The sequence below is a fragment of the Poromitra crassiceps genome, assembly GCF_964638095.1.
Source record: "Poromitra crassiceps genome assembly, chromosome: 9".
NCBI classification, from domain to species: Eukaryota; Metazoa; Chordata; class Actinopteri; order Beryciformes; family Melamphaidae; genus Poromitra; species Poromitra crassiceps.
The window spans coordinates 48,129,467-48,154,098 of NC_139630.1; the positions used below are offsets into that span (position 1 = coordinate 48,129,467).

General features: G+C 45.3%; 1 protein-coding gene across 1 annotated transcript in view; it reads left to right on the forward strand.

Moving 5' to 3' along the window:
* Positions 1–1,859: 1,859 nt before the first annotated feature.
* Positions 1,860–24,632, forward strand: part of adgb (androglobin) — a gene marked incomplete at both ends in the record, with an annotated part of 75,375 nt that continues 52,602 nt past the window's right edge. Inside the window, 12 exons of the mRNA XM_083643028.1 lie at positions 1,860–1,939; positions 2,534–2,693; positions 3,363–3,455; positions 5,212–5,283; positions 5,558–5,734; positions 10,880–11,019; positions 12,610–12,696; positions 15,738–15,922; positions 16,726–16,824; positions 22,566–22,657; positions 23,732–23,906; positions 24,421–24,518. Of these exons, the coding sequence (XP_083499154.1) occupies positions 1,860–1,939; positions 2,534–2,693; positions 3,363–3,455; positions 5,212–5,283; positions 5,558–5,734; positions 10,880–11,019; positions 12,610–12,696; positions 15,738–15,922; positions 16,726–16,824; positions 22,566–22,657; positions 23,732–23,906; positions 24,421–24,518 (1,458 nt within the window). The remainder of the gene's footprint in view (positions 1,940–2,533; positions 2,694–3,362; positions 3,456–5,211; positions 5,284–5,557; positions 5,735–10,879; positions 11,020–12,609; positions 12,697–15,737; positions 15,923–16,725; positions 16,825–22,565; positions 22,658–23,731; positions 23,907–24,420; positions 24,519–24,632) is intronic.

The following is a 24,632-nucleotide window of genomic DNA, read 5'->3' on the forward strand; positions in this document are numbered from 1 at the left end:
CTCCCCCTGCCCATGTTGGGATTTTATGGCTCTATCATCAAAGTTTTCAGATAAAATTTGTTTTTTCGTTTTGGCTGGGATTGACTCTCATGCTAGTACATTTCTGATTGGATTGGCGCAGGTGACTGCCTTGAGATTCACATGCCTAAAATTCCAGCAATGTGATAACAACATACCATAGAAAAATGACTGACATTGTAGTGAAGAATGAATATTCCAGATTGCAATACATCACATTGGGTCATATTTTCTGCTTTGCATTTTTACAAAGAGGGAAATAAGTGAGGGACGTATGATATACAGTATTTTAAATGATCCAGAACTCTGTGTGTGTGTGTGTGTGTGTGTGTGTGTGTGTGTGTGTGTGTGTGTGTGTGTGTGTGTGTGTGTGTGTGTGTCTGTGTGTCTGTGTGTCTGTGTGTGTGTGTGTGTGTGTGTGTTTGTTTGGCTGTGTGTGTGTGTTTGTGTGTGTGAGAGAGACACACACACACAGGACCATGTGCTTCCACTCAATAAACAGTGTGTGATAGTCATCAGACAGTGTTCGCTCACCACTGCAGCTCGTGCTCTTCTATCAGAGCAGGAATGTGAAGGCCCCCAGGACACTAAGTCTAAAATCATTTCACCAATTACTATTCACTGTACTGCACTTACACACGTTCATGTATTTCATTGGTGTTTTAAACCTGGACATTGATATACTTACTTCATTATCTCAACGTATGTTTATCCTGTTTTCTATTTGACCAGTGTTAAATTACCACGGCAGCGTGCCAATTCACTTTACTTGGTTAGAGACTCTTGTAATTACGTGTGGCTCGGCTATCAAATGTCATCATTTACAGCACATGAGTTTCTACAAGTCATGGTTGTTCTTTATTTAGTAGCTACTGTCCAGCATTGCCCCGGTTAAATAGGCACAAAGCCATACAACTGCGCCATTTTGCTTGGCTGGAAATGATGGTGGTGTCCAGGACTTTCCAGGTGGTTCCAGGACTTTACGACCTGCCCATGAACTTCCCATATCAACATTCCATATCATATGACACCCCCATGCAAACTTTCAGCCCAACCCAACCTGGGATGTGGGCGTGCATTAAAGATAAGACAAGACAGATTTTAGGCTAAATGGACTGGCATTTCAGAGAATAAAGCACATTGTATAATGTATTCTCCATAGAGGAGATGAAGCTGGTCAACTAGGAAGTCAGCAGATCACATTCTGATACACTGCTAATTAATGAGATCTAGACTGTCATCATTCACCAGTCACTAACTGCAGTACTGTACAGAACATGTGATTGTTTTAGAAAAATGCTTCATTTAGGCTACTTAATTCACAATTGACATTGACACATTTGTTTAACTACCCAGTGTGACCCCCCCCCCCCCCCCCCAATAAATATGTACTAGTTAGTTGAATCAGGATGTTGATAAGGCATAGATGAGTTACAGAGCATTGTCTGACAATGGGCCTTGTTCACAGCAGCCATTTTGTGTCTAAAGGGCAGGATAAACACCTAAAAACAGGTGCAATCAAAACATTAAGGAGGGTTTCCAAATTCCAATCCATTTAGGTGTTTCAGTGCTGGGGCCCTCATGCCTCATTCATGTTTTTGGTTCTTTAAAAAAGTGTGTGTTCACGCTGTTTACGCTTTCAAAACTGAGGTCCCAGAAAGGCCTCATTCTAGGGCTGGCTCCGCCCCCCCCACACACGCACACGCCTCATCGTCCCATCGCTCGATCTGTCGCCTAGCAGCACCTGCAGACAAAACAAACGCTCCTCGACCTGCCTGCTTGTTGACATGCTTTCTTGGTCACTTTGCTAACCGTTGACTACTGACACTACACCAACTACAATGTCCAAGGTTATGGCAAAGAGAAAGGAGTCCTCTTCCAGCAGAGTCACTTCATCCCAGGGGCAGACACCAAATAAAGAGTGAGTTTGGGTTCAAGGTAGCCTCGGCGCGAGACTCAGGAGGCTAAAGGGTTTAGCGTTAAGTGGGTTCAAGACGTTACCTCGGTTATGTTAACTTATAGCAGAGACGAATTGTCTATGATTAAATTGTTGTAACGTTAACTGCAGCACCTGGCCAAAAGACAGAAATGAATCAGTTAAGGTATGCTCACTGATAAGCTTTAATACATTTTTAATGGAACAAATACACAGTAAGCTAGCCCCTTGGGGGCTAACAGTAGGCTAGAGTCAAATATTACAATGTGTGGTTTAGGCCCAATTTATTTATTTGCAATATTTATTGAGTTATTATTGCTGTAAATATAACACATTATACAGGTGTTACAGAGAGAGGCATGCAAACATTCTCTCGAAAAGGCGTTAATTTGTGTATTTGCAATTAATTTAGGTTACTTAATTCAGATTTAGGCCTGTATCAGCTGGACAAAAGTGAGTAAACTATTCTATAAAAGAGACTAAACATAATGTGGATGGGCTTTACCCTCTATAGTCTATAGTACTGTCTCAGGCATTGAGGGTGCTAGCTGGCCACTGGTTGTTGTATCATCATTTCAGAGCAGCGTCCCTGGTAGCCAGCACCTCAGGAAGCCTAGGAGAGCTGAGGAGATACAGATTCCCCATCTGGCCAGAGTGGAACGAGCCAGAGGTCAACGGGGAGAAATGGGACGCAGCCAAAGGAGCCAAAGATGGAAAGACGGGCAAGACCCCCTCTGTTGTGAGTGTGGCATATAGAAAACTATATGTGGACCAAACACATTTCTTTATAAAAGTCCATTGGATCATAGATTAATGTGCCACCAGCATGGGACTACAGGTGGAAACTAGCCCTTGGGCTATAACCTGGCATGTTTACTGTACGGCTGTACTGTTCATCAATGTGCAATGTCCCATTCTTTAAATAAATGAATCTGAATCTGAAGCAACAGATGGCCTAGCTGGCAAAATGGCAACATTTCCTATTAAACTCACTTTAAAGGAATACTTAACTCAAAAATGAAAATTCTGCCATTTACTCTCATGCCAGTTGAAACACAGGTGAGGTTTGTCCATATAACACACAGGGAGGATGCAACTTGCCAGCACAACTCCATAGCAGCTTTCTCCAGAACAATTCAAGTCAGTGGGAACCCGTTCTTCAGAGTTCCAAAGACCTGCTCTCTACACACCATCATTTAGTGCAAATATTAACTACAGCTGATTGATTTGCAACAAATATTGGTGTATATGTCTTTCACTTGTGTTTCATTTGGGATGAGGGTGAGTAGATGACAGAGTTTTCATTTTTGGGTGAACTATTCCTTAAACACTAATGGCACCTCATGTAAGATTCATTGTGTTGTGCTGTTACAAAGTCTTTTGAACTTTATGCTATTTTTGTCTGCAGCCATTCTTTGAAGATCCTGAGGGGAAAATTTGCCTGCCTCCATCTATGAAAGCGCACTCCTGGAAGCGCCCTTCAGAGTTCATTTTCAACAAGGTACATGTAACTTTAGCACTGGTCGTGTGAATTTAAATGGGACACTACATGGCAAATAACTAGCCATCCTACAAACGTGATTACAGTTGTGCCATGCCACTGTGTGTCTCACTATTATCACTATTATTGCCATTGTACTGTGCCACATCATAGTTCAACTGCATGTCAGAGGTAATAATAACAAACAATAGCAAATGTATCATGTCATGTTTATGAATGTATATGAAGACTAATAATGCACTTAGCTCTCCTCTCCCATCCCACCGACTCCCACCCAGCCAGTACAAATCGTCATGCAGCGGATTAACAACTTGATTGACAAGCAACCCCTGCCCCCCCCCCCCACAATATTTTATTATGTTATATTATAATATAACATAATATCATATTATATCATGATATTGTGCATGGGAACCCATGCAAGGGGTCTATGAGAAACCAGCCTGGCGAGTCACCCGTCGCCCCTAACCTCATCAAGGTAGGCCAGGAACAGGTCCCAAATAGTTGAGAATTTTTTAAGTGAGTTGGTCCTCAGGAACCTGAGTCTCTCCATCCGTAAGACAGAGGTCATGTCTGTCAACGACAATTGAAAAGACGGCGAAGGATTTCCATTCCTGCAGAATGAGTTTTTTGGCAACAGTTGTCCCCTGTGTCAGAGACTGTTGCACAGCTGCAGGGAAGTTCAGAGGGGACTCGGAGCAGCCGAAGATAGTGAGTTCTGCCTCCGGCTGAAGGGTTATTTTGTATGCCTCAGAGTAGCAATTAAAATATTTTGGCCCACAATGCCGTTAATAAGTGGCAGAACCAGAAGGCATGAGATAGTGTGCCCTCTGAAACTTGACACCTGTCAGGCCTAAACAAGTCTTTGAAAGGAAAACAGCAGAGCAGTGGTGCACTCAGTATAGCTGACAATCTGACATATTATTATCTAACTTATGTTCACCCAAGATGGCGATTACCTTTGCCAAATCAAAACAAAATGCCAACTCATAAAACCTACCTTCAGCAGCTTTAACAAAGAGTAGCTATTTCTTTGCCATGCTGTGTTCAGCTAATTAAGGGAATCTGCTCTTTGTCTGCTTCTAATCTACAGTTCCACACTTTAATTGCATTGCTCCACTTTGGTTTCTCTTACCCTCACTCTGCAATATTGAGCAATTACTGTAAGCTTCCTGCTTTTTTAATGTGTCCTTACCAGCACAGGTCACAGCCTGCCTTCATTGCCACGTCAAAACTATTTTGTTAATTTCATACAAGAAGTACATGGGAATAATCACAACAACAATGTGGTGTTTATATGCAAGCAACTGCTCTGTTGTGCTCCTCTCTCTTCCTCAACCTTTACCAGTCTGTTATTTTTCTTCCTGAAACCCGCTTAGCTGACGGAAAATGAAGTTTGGCTTTTATTTAGTCTTCCTTGACCCAAAGCTGCACACTATCGTCAATGTGGGATGAGTCGCCCACATACAGTAGATTAAAACATGAATATTTACATAACAGTTGAAATAGTTGACATGTTTCTTTCCATAGAGTGATCTAGAAATCTGCTAAAGCTGTTTGACCACAGATTTCTGAGTAATAGACCCTCCTGACATATACTGTACATAGCTACTGCAGCACTGTATATGTAACAGCTTCAGTGCACAGTCTGTCTCCCCATCATCTGACTGGTTATAAAACGGCACAGGCAGTTGTATTGCTCTGTGCCTCTCTAGTCTACAGTATGACTTGTTAACACTCATGTGTGTCATTCTAGGATCCAGTGGTTGTTGAGAATGAAACAGCCTTTGACCTGATCTCCCTCAATGACCATCTGATGTGCAGTGAGGTAACCTTGCAGCAGTGCTTTTAATTTGTCTATTATTTAGGATCTCGCTGACTTTTACCCTAGCCAGTATTGATCAGGACTTGGATAGTGTAATTTAAGTGTCAGATAGAGGGACATTTCATTGACAGAAATGAATTGGACTGGGCTAATGCAATGCACTATTGATTTAGCGAATGATGGATCAGATAACTGAGGAATCGACTGATAGATTTACAGATTGATTAGTAGTTACTAGACTCATGATTACACCTTCTCTCCTTGATCTTCCACCCAGCTGATGAGGTGGATCATTAGTGAGATCTATATTGTTTGGAAGCTGTGTAACGGCACACCAGGAGAGCAAGCTGGTTGGAGACCTTGGGAGCACATCTACTCGCTGTGCAAGGTGGGGAAGGATCATATGCCGCTCTACAACCTCTACGGGAAGTACGTGGTCCGACTTTACTGGATGGTGAGTTTGACACATACACATTCATACAGTGAAGTGCACACACAAACATATGGCGCACACACAAGCGTGTGCACACCTATGGACAAGGCTGTGAAGAGTACAGATCCACCTACATTTCCAATGAAAGGATGGCTTTATGGTCTGATCCTCACACTGCATGAAAATATTCGACCTAGTATGAAACTCGAGGGTGCCTATGGACGACACGCCACTGTAGATCAAGTCAATGTCTCACAATCCCACCGCATTATTAAGCCAATTTTCACAGCCACAGATCTGCGAGAGATGGAGTGAGATGCATTGTGTTATTCAGCGGAGCCCACAGGAGACAGCAGACGAGAGGGGAGCAGGCACAGAGTGAGGGGTGGGGGAGGGGAGCAGGCACAGAGTGAGGGGTGGGGGAGACGAGAGAGGGGAGCAGGCACAGAGTGAGGGGTGGGGGAGGGGAGCAGGCACAGAGTGAGGGGTGGGGGAGACGAGAGAGGGGAGCAGACACAGAGTGAGGGGTGGGGGGAGACGAGAGAGGGGAGCAGACACAGAGTGAGGGGTGGGGGGAGACGAGAGAGGGGAGCAGACACAGAGTGAGGGGTGGGGGGAGACGAGAGAGGGGAGCAGGCACAGAGTGAGGGGTGGGGGGAGACGAGAGAGGGGAGCAGACACAGAGTGAGGGGTGGAGGAGGTGAGAGAGGAGCAGGCACAGAGTGAGGGGTGGGGGAGGTGAGAGAGGAGCAGGCACAGAGTGAGGGGTGGAGGAGGTGAGAGAGGAGCAGGCACAGAGTGAGGGGTGGGGGAGGTGAGAGGGGAGCAGGCACAGAGTGAGGGGTGTGGGGAGACGAGAGAGGGGAGCAGGCACAGAGTGAGGGGTGGAGGAGGTGAGAGAGGAGCAGGCACAGAGTGAGGGGGTGGGGGAGGTGAGAGGGGAGCAGGCACAGAGTGAGGGGTGGAGGAGGTGAGAGAGGAGCAGGCACAGAGTGAGGGGGTGGGGGAGGTGAGAGGGGAGCAGGCACAGAGTGAGGGGTGGGGGAGGTGAGAGGGGAGCAGGCACAGAGTGAGGGGGTGGGGGAGGTGAGAGGGGAGCAGGCACAGAGTGAGGGGTGGGGGAGGTGAGAGGGGAGCAGGCACAGAGTGAGGGGTGGAGGAGGTGAGAGAGGAGCAGGCACAGAGTGAGGGGTGGGGGAGGTGAGAGGGGAGCAGGCACAGAGTGAGGGGTGGGGGAGGTGAGAGGGGAGCAGGCACAGAGTGAGGGGTGGGGGAGACGAGAGGGGAGCAGGCACAGAGTGAGGGGTGGGGGAGGTGAGAGGGGAGCAGGCACAGAGTGAGGGGTGGGGGAGGTGAGAGAGGGGAGCAGGCACAGAGTGAGGGGTGGAGGAGGTGAGAGAGGAGCAGGCACAGAGTGAGGGGTGGGGGAGGTGAGAGGGGAGCAGGCACAGAGTGAGGGGTGGGGGAGGTGAGAGGGGAGCAGGCACAGAGTGAGGGGTGGGGGAGACGAGAGGGGAGCAGGCACAGAGTGAGGGGTGGGGGAGGTGAGAGGGGAGCAGGCACAGAGTGAGGGGTGGGGGAGGTGAGAGGGGAGCAGGCACAGTGAGGGGTGGGGGAGACTCACTTGGCTATCTAGGCTGTATGTACAGCATGGATATGAGAGCCAGGCCTAGAGGGCTTTATGCTTTGTATTGTCATTCGGGTGAATGGTGTGTGAGGTTAGGCTTTTACAACTCTTGGGCTGCACAGAAAGTGTTGTGTGTTTGTTTGTGGGTGTGTGTGTGGTGGGGGGGCATAACGACATTGAATTGGGAAGTTGCTGACCTGTGAGTTTCAGCATGTGTGTTTCTCGCCACAGATCTGTAGGTAGCAGGACCAGCAAGGACATTGTCTTATGTCATTACAGTAACAGATATTTGTACAGTATGGACTCTTACTGTATAACAGTTCTGGTACTGTGAGAGAGTGGAGGAGATGGAGCTAAAAGTGATGGTGTTCTGTAACAGTTCAACTCAGCCTTGACAAGCAAGCATGACACGATTGTCGGCAGCAGTCGCCGTGCCAACCGGGGCACGCTAACAGATGGTTGTAGAGACGGCATTAAATGCCCCCCCCTCTAATTTCCTTGTCCGTTCTGCTCATATGCTACTCCTCTTCTCCCCACCCCTTCTGTTCCTTCATTCTCCTTCACCACCACTCTTTCCACCTGTGTCCTCCTACCACAGTGGAAATCCACTCTCTCCTCTGACTTGCCCCTCTTTGCTGCATTCTGCCACATCTGCGAGGAGACGGAGCTCCTCTTTGGAGCAATGATGTGACGGCAATGAGGAAGAACAAGCAGAGGCACAGCTGTGAGCAGTCAGTCAGATTATAGCCTGCGTAACTGCAGCTCCTCCCTGTCACCAGTGTGAAACTCCCACAGACAGCCAGTGGACACATCACACCACACTGTCACTCAGTCTGCCAGAGAGCATCAACAACCACTCTGACGCCACACAGGATGCTAAGACGCAAGGCTAGGGTGGCTAATGCTAGGAGGAGAACTACTGGATACATACTATTGATATTTACAGGACAGCCCATATTTCTAATCAATAGAGTGATTGTGGATGTTTGCCCATATGCTTGGTGTACATGTTTGCATGTTGCCATGAGCCCAGGAGCGGTGGGTTTGCTGTGTGCAGTCAGTGTGGGAGTGGTGTTTGTGCCGTGAAAGTAACCAATTACAGCAGATTCCCAGCAAAAGGAGTCGTTTACTTGCACGAGACAGGAAGGCCTTCTCATATTGTATCTATTCTCGCCCCAATGTGCTAAAATGATGTCCTCAGACGCAGCTGGCGGTGTTATCTCTACATTACATTACATTACATTACGTCATTTGGCAGACGCTTTTATCCAAAGCGACTTACAATAACACATTTTTTGTCCGCAATAGAGCAATCAACTATGGAGCACAGTCTATGACAACTACAACTTCTGAAGGAACAGTGGTACAAGTTTAGGTTAGTGGTACAAGTTTAGGTTAGTATATATATATTTATTTAGAACTACGATGGGAGAACGTTCTCATGAAAATGTACAAGGCTCTATTGTTTGGAGATGTTTTGTGGAAGATACCTGAATGTTGACCTGGCAGATAGCAGGTCATTGAAGAATGTGTGTGTGTGTGTCAATGGATCCTTTGCGCAGACAATACTCAGCCCACTGACCAAGGTGATGCTGAATATACAGCCAGTCATAGCAGTGGCTTCTTTGGGGGGAATGACACTTGGACCTTTGGTCACTCTGGACCGTGCCCAGAGGCACCTCCTGGGTCTGAAAGGATGGGGCTAGCCAGCAGTGGAGTGCCAGGACGCACTCCGGCGTAATCCCCACTCTCCATGCACCATGACGCATGAGCAGGGCTATCACTGCTCCTGTACACCGGAAGAAAACCCTTCCCCCCTCATCCCCCCTCATCAGGGGGGAGGCCAAATGGAAGTATGTGATATTTTCCTAGAGCCCGAAGGTCCAGACTCGGGTAAAGTCCTGCGCCGCCCCGTCTCGGCACCAGGGACTGTCTGGATGAAAGTCCTTCGTGACTCTGACCCGATAAATGTTGCTCTCTTCTCCAGCGGAAGATTTCCTTCTTTCTGGAGAATGAGAGCTGTCCCATCCCGGCCATTTTTGTGAATAAAAATGGAAAATCTGGGTGGGATGGATCCAAATTGGGGCCTGTAGCCCTCTTTGGTCCACCTTAAAACCCATTCCAAAACTCCCATCTCTTTCCAAACCTGGGGGTTTCCCGCGAGATTTAGTTTGGGAGTCGTGATCATGACCTCTGGAGGAAGAGGAACCATAAGATATCGCTATAGTGCCCCCCGTGGGCGTTTTTTTTCTTCTTTTTTGCACCAGATTCATTCCAGACACCTGAAAGTGTCAGACAAACAGACATGTGTGTCTGCATGTTGCATAGTAGTATACGTACATACACAAAACAACTACCGTACTGTAATGGTTTTGCTGTTTGAGTGGAACGAGACCATTCAAGTGTGCTACAATCAAGGAGAAAAATAGACAATTTCAATGTGAGGCTTATGGACCTCAAGTGGCACTACTGCAGAGAAAGCTCTGTGTCAGAAAAATCACAATTAGACAAGGCAGTCTGTGAATTTATAAACCATACACTGAGGTTTATAAGGCATCAAACCATTTTAATCACTCACACATTAGTCTTTTATTTTTAGCATGGCCAGTGGAAATCTAAGTTTACCCCAGTATTACACTATACAAATCAAAACAATATTTTTGATAAACAGCAAGTCAAAGTAATTATGTCTCTTCATCTGCCAGTTTTTCCTTTTTAAAATGCAGTTATAACACATTTTTTAAAGATCATTTTTGACATATTGATTTTGATTGATTTTTTTTTTTTTGATTGATTACACTTGCTAAATACAATTTTGAGTTGGATAAGTTTAGCAACTGTATCAGTGTGAAGGAAAACGATATTTTAACAAACACCATAACGTAAACTTGTGGATGTACTGACTGAAATAGGAAAATACTGTAGTGGAAAATAAGTGTTGAAGAGATGTGAAGTTTCCATACCAAATTTCAAACAGAGAGAGAGGCCGCCATATCCACATTACCTGATCAGCCCCTGACATCAGTCAAACGCAAGCGTGATGTCAGTCATGATGTCAGTTGTCCTCAGTTCATCCCGTCCATATGACGTCAGTCATCGTCAGTTCATCCTAGTATATATAGCTAGGGTTCTACGTCACCCCCCACTCTGGAGGATCATAGCAGCAGCTGGCATCACGGCTGTTTATTCCCCCTGAAACCATCCTCTGAAGCTGTCATTTCACCCCACCCACCTCCCCAGTCCACCACCAACGAGTCTTGACTCCTGAAGAATCCCCCACGGGGGGGGGGGGGGGGGGGTTCTCTATCCTAGCCCATATACGTAGATGCTGCCCTCTCGCCTAAAGAGGAGCGCCACCTTACAATGGAGTCATACGCCAAAGTACTTGCCATGCATGCCATTTGCTAAATAAAGTATCTTGTTAAACCTTACCGACCGGTCTCTCGTGATTGAAATGATTAAACATGCAGATTGCAGAAATACATCCTCCGTCATGTCGTGTAGTATCTTCACTAACTGCCTTTCTGTCTGCCTGCTAGGGTTGCTGGAGGAAGGTGACAGTTGATGATGCCATGCCGTTTGATGAGGACAACAACCTGCTTCTCCCTGCCTCCACCAGCCAGTCAGAGCTGTGGCCAATGCTGTTGGCCAAGGCTCTCATTAAAGTAGCCAACACAGAGTGAGTTACAGCAACTCTCTATGCACTGCAGTACTGTCTAAATAAAAGAGCAGGCTTGTTATGCTCTGCTAAGTAAGAGTGCATAAGAACACATTCCACCCTCATTCCAGATACCCACTGTTCAGCCTGCAGAACAAAATTAATACATGGGGCCTCTAACAAGAATACTGCAAAAATGCACTGCACAGTATGCACACTAACCCTGTGTACTACCCTGCTTAGGGTACACACTGCTGCCCAACAACAAATTAAAATGAAAACCTGGCCTGTGTAGCATTTCTCTCTAAATGTGTCCCTGTCAAAACAATTCCAGTAACAGCAATCTTCATAACTTTCTGTAGCCTTTTGATTTGCTTTCTAACATATTTAATTTCCCCTTCTTTTATGGATAACTTGCCAGTCAGATGGCAGGTGATTTCTCAACCAATCTGATCTGGGGACGAAAGCAGGTCAACACAGGTCACTAAAGCATTGGAGACTGTCACTTTTATGTATTTATTTATTGCCTAGGCAGTGTTTTCACCCTAGGCAATATAAGCATGAGCTGAGAGAAGAGATGTCTACTTTCTTGGAAAATAATCCAAAGTCAACTAAACACTCGAAAGCTCACACGACGAGCGCTCACACACAGCGAGTGCCTTTTGCTGACTGGGCCAAACCTCCACCTGACCTAACATGTGCCCGGGGCCATGTTAGATTTGGTGAGAGACGGGCAGCATGCGTGTCTGTGACGGCGCGACTTGGCGTGTGTCAAGGTGGCTGTTGCTGTGTCCACAGAAGGTCGACACATAAATGTTTCATCCAAGATGGGAACCAAAGGAGCCTCTCTGCTCATGCATCATTTATAAGCTGTAGTGAAAGTTCACTCAAGTGCCAAACTTTACCCAGGTGTCTGCTGGGGGCTTTCCTTAGACAGTTGAAGGTGAGCGGGGGGCTGCCACATTGGTTTTAGTGGGTGAATAGCTTTCCTGTCCTGATATCGAGTGTCACAATCCTGATCAAGTTATTGATCAAGTTATTTCATCCCATTGGAGATCATTACTATGGACTGTACACGTCCGGGACAGGATCCCAAGACGACCAATTAGAGCCACAGGCAGCCATTTGTTTCAACTGAAAAACACCCCCCACACACACACACACACACACACACACACACACACACACACACACACACACACACACACACACACACACACACACACACACACACACACACACACACACACAAAATGACTTGTAGAGGCTTGAATAATAGTTATTCCCGAAGTATTTAAAATGCAGAATGTACATCAGAAGGCCAGCCTGTTTCCCTGGCATTCAGTTACTCAGTAGACACAACGTCCAGGCTGGCTGAGGCAACAGCTTAGTTGTCCTTTGTAAGCCGCAGAATCCACATCTCTGGGCAGCACATTTCTTTGCTGGCTGCTCTGAAAGGGAGTACTGCCAATGTCAACATGGGTGGGTTTGATGCGGTCTGTGCCAAATAAGTATCGCTGTGCTTTGATGTACTTGGACTTCTTTGATGTGTGGCCATCATTTTCTCTCTTTTTAAGCTGATGACAGTTTTGGGGTGTGTTTGTCTCTCAGTGTCGTGTCAGAGCTCAGGAAGGAGATGGCTGACTTCACCTTCATCCAGACCCTCACCGGCTGGATCCCAGAGATCGTTCCTATACAGTATGTTCCTCATCCACTCTTCTGTCTCCGTGCTCGTCATCTTATCTGTCGCTAGTTCTGTAGTTATAGACGGTTTCAACTCGACAACGTAAACATTCTAAATCGCCCCCTCTTACTTCCTGTTGCCGTCTTTGCTGCTACAGTGCAATAACTGACAGCACATAAGCTAGGTTCCAAACTGTTCCCTAGCAACACAATTCAGTGGAAACTGTCTATATGTCCTAAATGTGCTCATACTCCTGTTAACTGTCTCTTTAAATAGGCTAGGAGCATTTTCCATTTTCTCCCTTTGCATTTCTCCACTCTGAAAACCAAAGGGGGAGAGACAAACAGACTATCTTTCTCCGGTAGTTTATCGCTGCTGCTGCTGCTGCACTAAATGCACTCAAACAATCTAAGAGCCTGTGCATTTGGCCTCCCAATAAACATACTTTATGGAGCATAGCACAATCATCATGAGAATTGCATCTATCTGTAGTCCAATGTGGAAGATCACACTTGTGGGGCTGAATTGTGGGATGGAGTGGGGGGTCTCAGCTTGTCAGTGATGGCACTTTAATGGGGCAACGGTGTTTTGGAGTGGATCAGTGATTGTCTCTGCCTCAGCAGGTTAGCTGCTGTTAGTGGGTCTCCTGGGGAATCCTATCGAGACACACAGGCAGTGAGCGTGACTGTGCTTGTGTTACAGGTTTATTCATGACACACACACACACACACACACACACACACACACACACACACACACACACACACACACACACACACACACAGTGTTTCCTGTTATGTCATTCTTTTGTGAACAAGGCAGAAAATCACATGGTTTTATTTACTTCTAGACTACTTAAAAAAGTTAGATAATAAAGTGTTGTGCTTCAAATAAAATAACTATCACTCTCACTTCTCGCTTAACCATTCACACACAAACATGCTCCTCACCATTTTGGGTATACAGCGTCCAGTTTAGATCGTAGATTAACATTACCACTGCTTCATACTAGCCTGGTAAACCAGCCGGTCACGTGAACTCACATTTACCAGGCTAGCGTCACACTGCTGTTAGCATAGCCCGTCTGTGCTGAGATGTCCCATAAATCTGGAGGCTGGGAATCAACTGCAAGATATTGTTTTGGTTCCAATTAAATACGCCATAGAGACATTGCGGAGCGCAATCCTGGCATTCTCCTATGTCGCGTGCATGGTCGTGTATTGCACACAAAGATCAAATATACGGAAGTTGAACACTCCAACTTACTTCCTTGACAGCTAAGCTAGAGCCAAAAAAAAATTCTCGCCAATTCTCAATGGCTTACTTGTTTTGCTCAGGAGTGCAAAAAAACTTTAATTGGCGATTTCTTACATTTGTTGTCTGCGCAGCCCATCACACAACAGCTGTTAGCTATGTTTAATTCAAGGAAAATTATGCTGGTGTATGGGAGTGAATGGAGCGCTTTCCCCCATGATGGGCGTGGCCTATTTCATGCATTGTCCCTATTGGATCCTCAGCATGTAGCCAAGATCAATAAAATCTAATGATGCATTAGAATGTAGAAGATACAGGTCAAATCAAACCAAAGGTATACTTGTATAATGCATAATACATTTTTTCCAAGTACAGTTTACCACAAGAAAATGATATACATTTATTTGCAGACATAAGACACTTAAAGGCAATGGACCCATCTCACAGCAACCCTTTTGAGGTGGTAAAAGCAGGAAGTAAAGCAGCTGTATGCTTTATACCATTAATTATGCTTCCATTCTCTTTAGGTGTTCCAGTGCCAGATGCCCTCATCAATGCTAACGATTACACCTGCATTATTTCCTGCTTTAGCACCTCAGAATGTTGCTGTGAAATGAGCCTATAGACTCAGGGGTAAGACAGCAGACAAATAGACACACAGGTGCTGCGTTCCGATCGGCTAGTAGTTCCTAGCGAAGTGGACTGCACACGGTATTCAGCCATATTACGGTACTTAACATGGCTGAATACCCTGTGCAGTCCACTTTGAAGGGGAACTAGCCGATCACAACGCAGCCAGGGACTCCTCACAGCAGACTTCAGCTGTTGTCATGGCCAGGAAGTGTTAGTAATCTAGACATACCCAGATCTCCACAACAACATATATCATTTAATGGCAGTTTTCCTCCAAGTCATCTTGGCTCATGCACTGTACTGTTTGCATGTTCCTAGTTGGAATCAAACCCAACACCCTGGCACCCATGCTCCTTCCAACATAGCATGCTAGGAGCCTCCTCCAGTCAATTTAACCTTGATTGGAAAATTGTGAATTGAGAAAGCCTTATCCGACCTGTTTATTGTATAAGAGCAGGGTGTGAATGTTTAGATCGAAGCATATGAAATAGCACAGTGCCAGACTGGCTGTGACTGTGAATGGTTTTATATTCTTAATGAGAATTTTGTTGCAACGTTACTAGATGTTTTGGCTTGCACGCGCACACGCACACATGTGTCTGCTGCACATGCATGCACACACGTTACATGACAAACCACATGACAGATGATGATTACGGTCACACCACCACAACTACAGGACAGGACATACAGTTAGTCTAAACAAGTTAATAAAGTTAACTACATTGGATGCTGTGTGTGTGTGTGTGTGTGTGTGTGTGTGTGTGTGTGTGTGTGTGTGTGTGTGTGTGTGTGTGTGTGTGTGTGTGCGCGCGCCCGCACCCCTGTAGTACATGCAAATACTTCTGATGAAGGGGGAGAAAATGTTGGCAATCTGGCTTTTGGGTATTTTTTGTATGTGGATGGATTATTAATTTGCCATATGCCCACATTCACATGCTCTGTTAATTAAATGAGAAAAATGTATAGGGAAATGCATCATCTTACAGTAGTCGCGCGTGTTGATCAGAGTTGTGATTAAAGGGTTGGGTCAGGCAGGGAAGCCCTCGGCTACTGTACATTATATGTTTTGGTGAGATAGACTATCATCAATCAAATAGAGCATCAATCTATTTGTATCTGTGTTTTACTCGATGACTCAGTGATGTTCTCTTTAACCTCCTCTCAGGTCCAGATACGCAGGAAAAGTCTGGGAATTCTTAAAAGACACCATTCCCAAATTTACATACCCAGATGAGAGTTTGTTGGAGGAGAAGCCCCAGGCTGCAGAGCCTGCTGCAGGGAGAGATTCCCGCCTGAGTGACTGCAAGAGTGAATCACCCACAGCAACCAAGAGCCCGGAGAGAAGCAAAGGTGCTGATCATGTCGCGCACACACACACACACACACACACACACACACACACACACACACACACACACACACACACACGCACACCCACAAATATACATCTCAATTACACACACTGTTTGCACATCTAATTATGTAAGTCAATTAAATCATTGATTAGATTAGGATAATTTGTGCGCAGGGGCCTTATGTAATCATGCTTCCATTAAACGGCTGATTAATGTGTCGTCCGAGGGATGAACTGAGTTGCTTTATAAACAAACTTTGGTTGGGAATTTGTTTGTAGATTTGGAAAACCTATCCCTATTTGCTACTTACTACCAATGATGATGTTGATTGGTACTGTAGATTATTTTCTTAGCACAATCCATGCTGTTCCTCATACTAGCTCCAGATAGTTAGCCACAACCCAATACAAGGTCAATGGGATCACGCTCCTGTCTGTGCAAGCTGACTTGAGGCTCACTGAAAGGTTGTCCACAGTGCACACACACACACACACACACACACACACACACAGTGCACACAATGTACATGTCAGTGAGCCTCAGTCAGCTTGCACAGACAGGAGCGTGACCCCATTGACCTTATATTGGTTTGTGGCTAACTATCTTGAGCTAGTATGAGGAACAGCATGGATTGTGCTGAGAAAGTAATCTACCAATCAACATTATCATTGGTAGGTAGCAAATAGGGCTAGGGTTCCAAAAAACAGAACGATCCCTTTAATGTAGCCATTAAAGCCATTAATATAGAGGCTATATTAATGGCTTTGCTTTTGATATCATTCATGCTTTTTTTGTCAGGTTCGGCAAATAAGAAAGGGAAAGAAGGTGATAAGGACAAGAAGACTAATGGATCGTCCTCCACTCAGCCCAATGCTACCGACCAGCCCACCGCTGAGAGTATGCAGTTTCACACACACACACACACACACACAAACACACACACACACACACACACACACACACACACACACACGACCCGGTCTAGGTCAGGCTGCAACATAAAGAGCAAGGTTGTATGCAAAAATATGTGAGCAATTTATTTGTGTAACACAGTGAGTATTAATATTACAGACAGTGTAAATGGAGTTCTGACGCTTGGCTTCAGGGTGAACTATAGCCAAAATAAAGAAACAAAGAAAACAAGCTAATTACTCAAACCACGAACTAATCCCTAAAAGCAAATAACCAAAAGCGAAACCCTAACTCCCTATTCACCTTATTCTTTGCCCATACAAGGACGCTTCTGCATGACGTCATTTCGTAACCGTCTTTCCGGTTTTAAACACGGAAGTAGAGTACGCCTACCGCAGTCATTTAGACTTGCCAAAAAGCTGTTTTCAAGCTAAAAAAAACCCCAAACTGTTTTAAAGTTTTAATATTTGTCGGGTGAGAACGTAACATATATGTGACCAGTTTATCAGAATAACGCCTATTGGAAATCTTTAACGAGCAGCGAGGACCGGGAGCGCTGACTGTGCTGACACCGGTCGGACTAGCTATCTGTCAAACCCTACTGTAGTTAGGCTACTGGCAGTGAGAAAACACTGTCGACGTGCTTTTGTAACTAACGTTAAATGCCGACCGGACGGGTACAGCCATCGGCTCCTCGCAGCAGTAACGTTATGAACATGTAACTGAAGTTGGCCGCAGTGTAGCTTCTGAATGTTGCCAAACTTCATTCATGCTGATGTTTTATTTTGAAAATGGCCACCAACTAGCGCTGAACCGGAAGAACAAATACGTTGCGTCGAACGCGGAAGAGAGAAAAAGTGGACGTGGTGAATAAGGTGAATACTGTAAGTAAAGAAACGTGAGAAAACAAAACTCCAAAGAAAATGGCAGTTCCCCCCTACTGCTTTGTACTGCAAGTTTAAAGCTATTTACAAAGTGCAATGTGCATAGCAGGCTTAACATTAAGCTAAGTTAGCAGCTAAGGCTAACAAAAAGATCAACACAGGCACATGCTAACACAACAGCATTGGCACTAATCAAAAGCTACACAAGGCTGAGATCTCCAGCAGCAACACACAGGATCACAGTGGAAGTCCAAGTTAAAAGATAAACAAATCGGAGAAGTGAGGAAGGACATCATCAGCATGCAAATCATTCTGCTAACATCGACCCCGACATCTTACAGAAACCACGGAAGTTAAATAGGAGGTATGCCCCTGGACCGGCCACGTCATTCGATTCCCACCTGGGACGCTGTGAGCGTGCCTGTCCGCATGTCCTCGAGTGCCCGCCGCCCAAGTAGGGTCGTCAAAAGGGCCTTTCTGTGTGGAGTGCACACACACACACACACACACACACACACACACACACTCACACACAGATAGATCTCAATTACACACACTGCTTGCACATCTAATTGAGTGAGTCAATTAAATCATTGATTAGATTAGGATCATTTGTGCGCACGCCAGGCTTTATCTAATCATGCTTCCGTTAAACCAGCGGTTCCCAAACTTCTCAGACCAAATACCACTATGCACCAAACCAAATTTCCCAGGTACCACTTCCACTGCCAATACCAATTTCTATTATCTACCCCCCCCCCTCCCCGCGCCCCAAAATAAAATTTGATGAACCATGCAATAGCATCAGAAAGGGTACATGTAAATAACAACATAAGGCCATTGGTTCAAAATGGACACACACACGCACGCATGCACGCACACACCTGCCAACATTAAAGTCGAGCTGAACCCAAAAATGACTTATTTTCTTTTTCAAATACCTGGGTATGCAGTGCACCTATTTAATAATGTATGCAAACAAAATCACAAAAATCTAATTTCTTTAGTTTTTCACACTTTTTCACATCAAAAGTTCATTTTTCAAGATTTCATTCATAACAGTAATCTACAGTTTGCTGACGTCACCATAGAGAATCCATTAATATAGCCATTAAAGCCATTAATATAGAGGCTATAGTAATGAATCTGCTTTTGATATCATTCATCTTCCTCCACTCAGGCTAATGCTACCAACCAGCCCACCGCTGAGTGTATGGACACACACAGACGCACGCGCACGAACATACACGCGCGCGCATGCACACAGTTTCTGTCATGCAGGTGGACATACTGTAAACATATACCAATTTCTTTCTTGTAGCTTTGACCGCATGTATGCAGTACACATAATGGTATATCATTGTTTGTCTTTGGCATGTATATACAGTATATATCTATGTCAGGGTTTTTCCTGCCTCAGAATGGGCCTTTAGGGGGTGACTACGCACAAGTCTGTGTTACATTATTTGACAGAAATCTATGCATTTTCCTGTTATTTTTCCAGACCATTTGATAAACAAAAACGTCTATTATGCTCGAGTAAATGAAACCCCAAAACTGGTAAAAAAATTTTTTTACAACATTGGAAGCGGGAAGGGAGTGAATGGTGAGTTTGGAGAGGGGAGTCAATTGCAGAGGTCACATCCTGCTTCAGAGCATTTCAGCCTCCTCTTTTCCCTGACTAGATAAAAGGATGTGACAAGGCCATGGGAGTCAATGTCATCAGCTGTTGGTCCGCCAATGGCCACCCTGCAACACATATCCTTGAGCCAGTTCCTCAATGGTGTTTTCACCTGTTGAAAATTGAGTCCCATGGACTGGAGAATGCAATGATTGTGTTATCAACCAATCATATTAACAATTCTTTAACATTTTGTGGTGGGGCATATACTGTATATGGGAGGGTGGCCCGTCTCAAATTTCAAAGTCAAGGTGGACAAAATACTCACATTGCACTTGTTTATTTGGCTTACATCACAATAGAAAAAAACTTTTTTGTAAACTGCATGAAATTGATCCCTATTATGCTAAACATGGGGAAATGGTGGAAAATAGTCAAACAGTAAAAAACTACAAATTTGAAGCCTTGACTCCAGGATGAATGCCTAACATCAGGGAATTCATGCTTTTATGCAAAAATGTCTGGGTGTTGAAAAATGCCACTTTTTTTAATCATTAAAACCAATGATAAAAGGATGGAAAAGGTAGACATAAGACTTTGAGGCCATGTAATTTTCACTAATTGCCTTTTCTTGGGGGGTCTTTGGTCCTGGATGAGAGCATGATTTTTTGGCAATGCATGCTCTACTGTATGTTCAAAATAGCCGGATGCACAACAATAGCACTTTTGAATGGAAGTCACTGAGGGATTCTGTCAGTTAATACTAAATGTGTTAGTGTTTTGTGTGCATGGGGGGGGGGGGGGGGGACAAGAAATGCCCCTAACAGGAAGAGTGGTGCACTTTTGTAAAACACCCCATGGCTAAATTTCATACCGTTCAGTGTAACAATATGGTATAAGTGAACTATAGTATACTGTGTATAGTTAAAACGCTCTGAAGAAGGCTCTGTGCCAAAACGCAGATGACACATCATGTTCTTTATTTACGAGCTTGATCACAGAGAGCGCTCTGCAGTCTGCACAGGGTCAGTGAGGGCATCGGGAGACCCCAGCCAAATTCATCTATGCAGGGAAAAGCCTGTATGTACACCATGTGACTATATTTTCCTCCCTCTGAGTCTGCATCCATAATTCAGCTAGTATATGGAGCATGACGATGAATATTTCATTGTCATACAGAAACTCCATAAAAAAACACCTATCAATAATTTGGTCATTGTATAGCAGTAATCACCCTTCTACTCCTGCAACATTTATACTGCCGCCCTGGTGATATGCCAACTTGAGGACAGCAAAAGCTGCAGGCCGAAGGTCACGATCACACCACACTGCAAAACAGCACGATTTCCGAGTCTCGTCGCCAGTCAGCCAATCTCCTGCTGCGTCTTTCCTGCTGTTTCATGCATCACTTCCTGTTTACCTCAGCTCATGTAATATGGAGTGCCGGGTGGGTTAATGTGTGTATGGTGGCTATAAATAAACCAGCAGGGGAAGTATTGGCAGGGTGAAGTATTTGGTGTGCCCGAGGCCAGAGGAGCCCCCCAAGTCAAGTGTGGTTAAGATGTGATCTTTCCTCTAAAAGAGTCTGGCTAGCAGTTGTTTTGGGTCACAGAGGTGGCTAGATAAAGGCTTTATGAGAGCTGCACAATGAATAATAATAAAAGAGAAATTAAATTGAAATAGCGTTTTCAGAGGACATTGCCTTTTTTTTATAATAATGGGGGGGGCAGGGGGTGGGGGACGTGTAGCCTACCAGCAGCCGGCTAAACAACACATTTAACGTGCAGAATCCGCGGCCCACAAATCAAGTTAACTACTGCATTAGAGAAAAGTACTGAAAGTAATTTCAAGTCTTGAAAAATAAATGATGTAGAAAAGAATCTTAACATGACATTTTGTCAATATTGGGCCGCCCTAGGATTTATACTGTCTTGGTGGTAAATGCGTGGTGGTCTTACTCAACATGATTGTTTTGATTTAGGGGGAGAATATGATACTTGATGGATATTAATAATGATCTGTGTTATGTCATAACACAGGACATAACAATGGACATGTTATGTCCATTTCTCTCCCTTTCTCTCTCACTCACTCCCTCCCTCCCCTTCTCTCTCTCCCTCTCTCCCTCCCTCCCTCCCCTTCTCTCTCTCCCTCCCTCCCTCCCCTTCTCTCTCTCCCTCTCTCCCTCCCCTTCTCTCTCTCCCTCCCTCCCCTTCTCTCTCTCTCTCTCCCTCTCTCCCTCCCCTTCTCTCTCTCCCTCTCTCCCTCCCTCCCCCTCATTCTCATATTCACCCACCTGCTATTGCTGCTGACACTAATCGCCGCCTCGTTCTCTCATACAGTCCCACTTGTGTTAGGATAATTAACGTGATTTAGATGAACGTAATGTGGGGACATGCATATGTAAAGTGGCACAAATTCACAAAACATTTATGCTTACGGCAAATGAAGCACACACACTCACACACACAGTCTCTGTCTCTGCTTACTGAAGCTTTCCATTGAAATGCATACATTGAAATGTATACAGTACATCATTATGCAACTTGGGGGCGTCTGGATAGTGTAGAGGTAAAACTACTCGCCTACTACCGCGGAGACCCGGGTTCAATTCCAGGCAGTGGCACCTCCAGCTTCAGATGTTCCTACAGACACAATTGGCCGTGTCTGCGGGTGGGAAGCCAGCAGGCTATGAGTCCTGGTTGCTGCACTAGCGCCTCCTCTAGTTGGTTGGGGCGTCTGTTCGGGGGGGGGAACTGTGGGGAATAGCGTGATCCTCCAATGCGCTACGTCCGGTCCTGCCGGTGAAACTCCTTACTGTCAGGTGAAAAGAAGTGACAGGCGATTGCACACGTATCAGAGGAAGCACTTCCCAGATCGGCAGAGGGGGCGGAGCAATGCCAAGTACAATTGGGGAGAAAATGGGAGAAAAATCTAAAAAAAAAAAAAAAAAAGATTATTCAGTGTGAGAACCACTTCTCGTTCAATTCTTTATGCATAGCCTTTATAGTAGTGTGGCAGCTCTCCCATCTCTCTCCACCATGGTCCTTCAAATTGATTTTCCATGTCTCTGGTCTATGTGCTCCTCATTTGACACGCACTAACGTGTTCTAGAGGGGGCAGATCATTCTTTAGATAGCCTCGACACTATCTTATTTATACCTGTGTTTGTTCATGCCTTTCTATGTCTAGCTGATTTTATGCCGGTCTGTTTTTCTCAGGTACCTACCCCCCTGCCCCAGAGATGGTGGTGTGTGCCAACTACCACCCTCTTCAGCTGCTGGATAACAACACCTTTATGTTTGGTCAGATGGTAAGTCACGTTCCCCCACCCCCCCGCCCCTTCCCGCCCTTTCTCCTCACACTTGCTCTTTCAGTGCAAGATTCTTCTCACATTTCTCTCAGATCTTCAAAACAGCCAGATTCACATTTTTGAAAGGAATTCTACATAGTCTGGATGCAATACAGCTACACTTTCTATGTGAGCATTGTAGGAGATAAAGAGCAGAAAAGCTGAAAATATAAAGCTGAAAATATAAATATAGCCATATAAGACACATGACAGCCAATTTCAGGCCAAGTGTGGATGCACAGCTACAGTATGTTCTCTGATCATTATGATCAGATCTCAAGCATTACATTGCAGTGAAATATGTAAACGTAGCTTGGCACAGCTACTTTTTTGTACATTTAGGGTTCAAACTCCAGGGAAGAGTTCTAGTACAATGGCTTGCTCCCCCCCCGCCCCCCCCCCCCCCTAATCTGTATGTATCAATTTATGAATAATGTCTAAATTTGTATTTATGTCTAAATAGCCAAATCTGATTTAATTAACACATACAGTACATACTAATAGGTTTGATTTTATCTAAGATGCTACCCGCATATCATTGTGTCTCACTATGCATTTGCACTACACCAGTTCTTGTATACTGTATCCTGCCTCTCTGCCTCTCTGTTACATTGCACAGTGATGTGAAAATGCACTGAGGCCTGTTGTAACAGTGGGTGGTAGAGATGAAACATGTGCTTGTGATTTGGAGGCATGTTGTGTTTGTCTATTGGAGGCTTCACTTGTTCCATTATTTACACTCATGCTAAACAACCTAATAGTTTGAGAATTTCCAGGATTTTCCTCCGCTGGAGATATTACACTGCAACACCTCAATATCACCTTTAAGCTCTGATCTCGGATCAGAATGCCCTGTTCACAATTTGATTGATTCATGAAGGGGTTTGTACAAACAACTGATCCAATGATAACTGGTTGGAGGCGACAGTGACTCTCACTTTGCTGGCGTATGTATTCAACTGCATGTTTAAATATTTGCGTGAATGGGCGCTTGTGTTTATTTCCACGTCTGTGTGCTTGTTTGTGTCTCCACAGGCGGAGTCCTCAGAGTGTCTGCGCCAGTATGGTCTCTCCCAGCTGTACAGTCACATTGTCCTGCTGACCAGGACCCGGGCATGCCCCCTGGAGCCCCCACCCAAACCACCCCCTGTGCCCCGCTGGAAGCTCATCCGACCCCGCAAGGAGACCCTGGTCACTGACCAACCCCGAGGTGAGAGAGAGAGAGAGAGAGAGAGACCCTGGTCACTGACCAACCCCAGGGTGAGAGAGAGAGAGAGAGGGAGAGGGAGAGGGAGAGGGAGAGGGAGAGGGAGAGGGAGGGGAGAGAGAGAGAGAGAGACAGACATAAATGAGGAAGCATGGGGCAACTGAAAATGTTTTTCCTGTGGGGTGAAGATAAGGAGGAGTGTGGAGAGAAAGGGGTGAGCAAGAGGATGATGGGAGGAGGATGGAGGGAACAGTATTAAATAAATAAATAAAAAACAAATAAAGTGATAGAGCGTAGCTGAGTATAATAAATAAATGTGGTTAGAAACGTTAGTGTTAAAATGCAAATAGCTTGAGGATAACTACATTTCAGCTTTGAAAGTAGCAGCTGGTTCAGGCATATCTGACACCAGCTGATCTCGGAGTGAAAAGCAGAGAAAACAATAAAGGCAGACAAGCCGAGTGTGAAAATTGCAGCGCAGGCAGGTGTCATATGTGAGTGTCGTCCTCTCTTGCAGAGCCTCCTGTGCCAAAAGCAGAGCAGTTCGTCGAGGTCTCCAGCCCTTTCCTCTCCTACCGCATCAAGAGCAGCATCGGCCCCATCCCAGAGCTGTGTGTACTGTAGCCCCAAGTAACCTCACACTGACAAGCTTCTCTCCTCCTGTTCCTTTGTGTGTTTGCCTGTCATTGTGGTTAGAGTAGTCTCACTGGCCAGCCTCCTCTCCCTAGG